Here is a 6,000-nt window from a genome sequence, read left to right on the forward strand (position 1 = left end):
TGGGGAAGGTGAGAAAAACCAGGTGGGCAATGTGGAAAGTTGAGAGCCTTCCACTTGAGAAGACTGTTTGAAGCCATGCGGCCCAATTTCTCCATATACAGCTAAGAAATCAAGGCAATAGTAAAGAAAATGGCTGGTCTATGTCCCTACCTGGTTGCAAAAAATAGGCTAGTGCCCAGGTTCTGCGCTCCACATCCCGTGCTCTTTGCCCCTCATGGTGCCACCTCTTCACTTTCCTGCAAGGCTTAGCCAATGCTAGCCCATGACTGACAGATCTGATCTTTATAGGAGCTACCTTCCCCAAATACATTTAACAGTTCATGGGGATTGCTCTCCGAGGCTGGTGTTAGCACATCTACTAGACTCTGCCTTACTGGCCATCCCAGTCTGTAAAGCCTTTCTGCCTCCTTGCCCAAGCCCTACCTGGCCATCCTCCAGTTGCCTATAACTAGATTTTACTCATAGTATGAAAGTATGGCCTTGCTTAGAAAGAGACAACAATGCACATTGGTTTACACATGACAAAGAGTAAGGCCAGAAGCACCAGAGGCTTTTGGTCCAAGCACAGATAACCTTTAACCCCATGGTCCCAGGGCCTTTGTATCCATAGCTGTGTTGGCAAGTCAGGAGGTGGCAGTATGTTTGGCTCTCAGTACAACAGGGACATGCGCTGGGGAAGAAGGGTGAAATACATTTCATATTATGAACTGAAGAAGCAGAAGTGGGCACACTGCCATTCCACTGAATCCAAAATGCCCATCTGTGCAGAAACAGCGGTGGGAAGGACTGTTTACAGAGTGGCCCCAGAGAGTCGAGTGGTATCTCATAAGGGAAAATCCCTCTAAGATTCTCTGTCAATTCAAAGCATCCTGACCTCCCCCCCCCCCAAGGACGTCCCAGCCACTCACTCCCAACAGCAGTGAAGTTTTTCTTGCAGCCAGATGTGGAGTTTGCCCTCCATTTCCATGGAGAAGCTAATTTTCCTCCAGCCTCCCTGCTCTGAGCAGCTGTGGAAGCTTGTGGGAACTGCCCACCCATGACGTCTATGTTACTAGCCAGTGGTTTTCAGATGGGGGCAGATGTTTCCGGAGGTGATGTCTAGAGTCCTTTGTGGTAGTTACCAGTATGCCCAGGCTTGGGTAAGGCTGTCACAGGCGCTGAGTGAGTAGAGCTGAAAGATGTGGTAAGTGTCCCACAGTATGAGGACAGAACCACCAGGGAGACCAAGCTAACCAAAATGTTAGTGAAGGCTGGATCAGGAAATCTCTGAGAGGTTTTTCTGTAGCAGACAGGCCATTTGTAAAGCTAAGGACCACAGTCTGCAAGGCTGCCCTCCCACGTGTAAGTACATCAGGGCTATGTCAGCGTCTTGGTACTTTTAACTCAAACTAGCTGAGAAGCTAACATTCTCTGTTATTTGCTCCAAAACAACTTTATTCTTGAACAAGTACAGTTGTTGGTTTAAACCTTGATTAGTGTTTTGTGGGTTTCAGAGCATTTTGTGATAGTTCACTGAAAGTTGGCCTTTATCCTGTAAGACTCTTACAGTGCCAAATGTGCACACTGTAGAAAACTTCAAAAGTGTTGGAGAGTTTTTTTAAATGGCAACTCTACCACACAAGAGGGAAAATTGCTTATTATGTTTTTGATGGATTTTTAAAACCCAGGTTTTTCTTTCCATACAATTTCACCCCAAATCATCTTCAGAAACATTCAAGCAGCTGCTTGCTGAAACATAATGTCGTCCTAAAGCTCCCAGCACCTAGAACCATTTGTCAGAGACTGTCCTCAGTAACCATGTTGCTGTTTAAGTAGCTCAGAATCCCAGATTTTAGGACACACTTGGATATGTGGCTGTGGAATCCCTAGTCCTGGACAGAGGCAGGACAAGGAACAGGTGACAGGGACTTCCAGCCAAACACCTTGAAGAAAAAGACCAGGAGATGAGGTTCAGAACCGCCAACTGAAGGGAAAATTTGAGAACACCTAGAGATGTGGATTTAAAACTTGAGCAAATCATCTTTTAAAAAAAATAATCAGACTTTCTGCTGTGGTGCCACTGGCATGAGAAGCTGGACTTGAGTGTGGGATGTGCAAACTAAGAGGTATTGGGGTCCCCCCCCCATTATCTTCTACATTTGTTCATTTCTTACTGTGGCATTATATCCTGTGCAACTTGTACAATATTGAAGCCCAGGATATCTTAGAGGTAAAAATATATTGTTGGGGCTTCACTGAATGGAAGCATGAATCATGTCAGCCTATGGTACTGCACAGTACTGGGCTTGTCACAGCGGCAGATGGAGATGTATGCCCGGAGGCTGGGCACATGCCAGTCAGGAAGGCCTCCTCACACGTCACTACTTGTGGCTCCCTGAGCCCATGGTCTGTGACATGGAAGACGGATGGAAACACACAATCCGGGGCCAGAAGGCGGAAGGTTTCAGGTTGGGCTCATGTTGCCTGGGGATCGTCTGCTGGTCCTTTAAGTGCTGGTTTAGCAGAAGTGTCTCCACAGGGTCCAGAGGCCCTGGGCCAATAGATGGTGAGATCACTCTTGTTTCTCTCAGGCCGCACACCTGGTTCCTGGCTCCAAGCTGAGGCTGCTGGGCAGAGCTCCGATGACATCAAAAACAGAAATTCTCAGGTAACACCTCCCTGGAAGGCTCTGCAGCAGTGGTTATCAACCTGTGGGTCGCAACCCCTTTGGGATAGCATATCAGATATCCTGCATGTCAGATATTTACATTAACATTCATAGCAGCAGCAAAATTACTGTTATGAAGTAGTAACAAAATAACTTTGTGGCTGGGGGTCACCACAACATGAGGAACTGTATTTAGGGCAGAAGCGTTAGGAAGGTTGAGAACCACAGCGCTACAGGGATTTCTTCTCAACGGCTTTCGCTTCCCCTCTGCCTCCCCTTCCTTGAGAAGGCCATTTGCTGTAGCTTTGTTAAGGGCCAGAATGAAAGACCTACAGCTTCGAACTCGGCCGGCCGTGTGGAAGGGGCTTTCCCTAAGGCGGCGCCTCTTACAGAAGATCTTCCCTCGCTGGGAACGCAGCCGTCTCATTCCTCCTGAGCCCGGTCATTCGAGAAGCCTGGGGAAACCCCCATACATCTGTAACATAGGATCGAGTGTTCTTGCTCACCTATAGACTAGACAGTTCTTTGGGGCTTTTCTTGCATTAATATTATAATTGACTTTGACCAAAATTTAATCACAGTTTAAGTTAGGGTTAGGGTTGGTCCCTTTCCCTTCTTTTACTGCCTTCACACTGTTCTTCATGCTGTTTGCTTTTCCAGAGCTTCCTGCCAAGTGCATTGTATAGGCTTGCTTCCATAAATGTATCAGGTCTCCACATACCATCAATTTCAGGCATCTGTTCCCTCTTCCCATTCTCACTCCCTGGGGGTGGGGAGGCAAAAACAAAACAAAACCCAAAAAAACCAGCTCCTTGTACATGATGGGGCCACTTCACCTACAAGGAAAATTTGTGATCCCAGCCCTGGCAGTGGGCAATGAGTCTTGCGACCCCTTTTCAGTAATATTCTGTCATGTTTCTGCAGTTATCTCTCAAGGCACTCCGGTGAGAAGATGGATGAAGCCAAGGTCCTGGGGTTCTTGAAAGATGGACACCAGGATAACTCGTCAAGACTCTACCATTCTCAAGCTCTAGTCATTTGATAGGCAGGCTCTGAATGGAGCATTATTTATTGTAAATAATGATTTGCACGAACTTTAAAGCACCATTTTAGTCAACTTTTATTTGAGTAATATTTTAATATTTTTAAATATGCATCTTGGCATTTGTCTGTCTTGTACAGCTGGAGCCCTATCCCACCCTGTAGTGTCCACTGTGACTATCAAATATGCTTGCAGGCTGGTCCTTCCTAGATTCTGAAACATTTTTCAGAGTATCCTTAGTTTTCAAGCAGTCCCAAAGTCATAAATATCCACAACAGCTTCTTATTGGCACGACTCCCATCACACCAACTGCAAAATCAAACCAGATAATGCCTTATAAACAATGCAGCTCAGAGGAAGCAGTGTGTTCCCAGGTCCCGCAGTGCCACACAGCCTCCAGGGAGCAAGATGCCATGTCTCACTTCTTTCTATCAGTACAGGGATGTCATTTTGCTGCCTAATGTAAATATATCCCAATGCAAAGATTAGAGTGGGCGTGGCCCCTCACATGCCTTCCACAGGGGCCCCTTTTGTAACTGAATTCTTTTACAAGTAGCCAATGCTTTTACTGTTTACAGCAGCCCTAGCGCCCAGGCTCCATTGCTTTCCTTCTGGCCCTCCAAGTGTCCAGCTCCATCCTGGTAGCCAGGGTAAAGTCAGCTTTATGAGATTTTGATGTCTTGTCACCCCTGCAGATTACAAATGTACATAGCTCATGATTATGATAGGCTTATTTTTACCTCAGAGGTCTCCCTCCCCCAAACTCCACCTTGAGTGTAGGATTTACATGAGAAATACAACATACATTTACAAAAGAACAAAACGAGGCTGGGGCAATAGCTCCGTTGGTATCTGAGTTCAATTGCCAGCGCCCACATAAAGCTGGATATGGCAGGACACACCTGTTATTCAATTGCTGGGGAAGCAGAGGCAACCCGATCCCTGGGACTCACTGGCCAGCCAGGCTAATCAGGGAGCCCCAGGTGCCAGACAGTGACATTATCTCAAAATACAAGGTGGCAACTCCTGAGGCCACAACACCCAAAGTTGGCCTCTGGACTCTCCAGGCTCACACATACATGTACATGCACACTCCACACAGGAACATATGCACCCATATACAAACACATACAAAAGAACAAAGCATTCCATTGGTAGGAATCCCAGAACACCTGTCAGCCCAAAAGTGTGTGAAAAGCACGGATGTCTGACAGTTCTCTTGCTTTGTGCTATGTACCTGGGGCGGCAGGTAAATATATGCAGCAAGTTCGGCTGCCCTGAGCAGACAGAGGGCCAAGCCAGGCTGAGGCAGCTCTTTACACCCTTCTCGGAGCCTCAAGGGAGAGAAGTATGCTTTTCCTTTTGTCAGGTCCCAAACGCTCCCATCAACTGGAATGGGGAGGCTGTAGCAGAGAAGGGAAGAAATCAAAGGAACAGGATCCCCGCACTGTGCTCAGAATAGCTGCAAAGGGGGAGAGCGGCAGCGAGCAATGGTGTGCTTTGGAGCACCCTGCTCAGGCACTCACACCAACAACACCATGAGCCCAGGCCAGGTCATCCAGCGGTGATGGACAGGGAGAGTGTTCAGCCATATGTCTGCAGATACCTGACTGCTTTTTGGAGCAAACGTCCTACATTGGTGTTATGCTTTCCCATTCGAGATAGTAGAAACCGAACCAGGGTCAAGTTCCCCTCTCTGGGACATGACTCAAGCTGCCGTAACAACTATATGAAGGGCCATGAAGCTTCCATGTTACTAATTTCTTGTGTTGGTTCTGAAAGTTGGCAGAAAGGTCAGGCTCCACTCCCCTCTACTCTGAGCCATGCGAACTAATCATTATAAGATGCTTTAATAATTGGAAGGAGGGCCATCTGCAAGGCAGACCCGCCTGTGCAGTAGGCTGCTTGCCCAGTGAGTTGTTCACATGGTCATGTTCTACAGCGATGAGGCAGAAATGAAAACTTCAAGAGTGCCTGGGGAGATGTCTCAGTCAGTAGACTGCCTGCTGCCCAAGCCTGGGGACCTGTGTTCATATCCCCGAGACCTACATAAAAGCCAGGCATGGGGGTTAATGTCTGTAATCCAGGTCATGTGAGTTAGGTAGAGAGTTAGGTAGAGGCAGCTGATTCCAGGAAGATCAGTGGCCAGCCAGCCTCTCTAAATTAGCGAGCTGCGGTTTTAGTAAGAAACTCTAATAAGGTAGAGAGACCAAAAAAGACACTTCTTGTTGGCCTTTGGCCTCCATTGGCATGTGCAGAGATGTGCCTTCACTCACATGCACGTGCGCGCACACACACACACACACACACC

General features: G+C 47.5%; 1 protein-coding gene across 2 annotated transcripts in view; it reads left to right on the top strand.

Moving 5' to 3' along the window:
• Positions 1-5,714, top strand: part of Wipf3 (WAS/WASL interacting protein family member 3) — a 44,487-nt gene extending 38,773 nt beyond the window's left edge. For both annotated transcript variants that reach the window (XM_036182411.1, XM_036182413.1), the window contains 2 exons: positions 2,571-2,647; positions 3,572-5,714. In XM_036182411.1, the coding sequence (XP_036038304.1) occupies positions 2,571-2,647; positions 3,572-3,595 (101 nt within the window). In that variant the 3' untranslated portion in view covers positions 3,596-5,714. The remainder of the gene's footprint in view (positions 1-2,570; positions 2,648-3,571) is intronic.
• Positions 5,715-6,000: the final 286 nt, after the last annotated feature.

Source organism: Onychomys torridus, chromosome 3 (assembly GCF_903995425.1).
Source record: "Onychomys torridus chromosome 3, mOncTor1.1, whole genome shotgun sequence".
In the NCBI taxonomy this organism is placed as follows: Eukaryota; Metazoa; Chordata; class Mammalia; order Rodentia; family Cricetidae; genus Onychomys; species Onychomys torridus.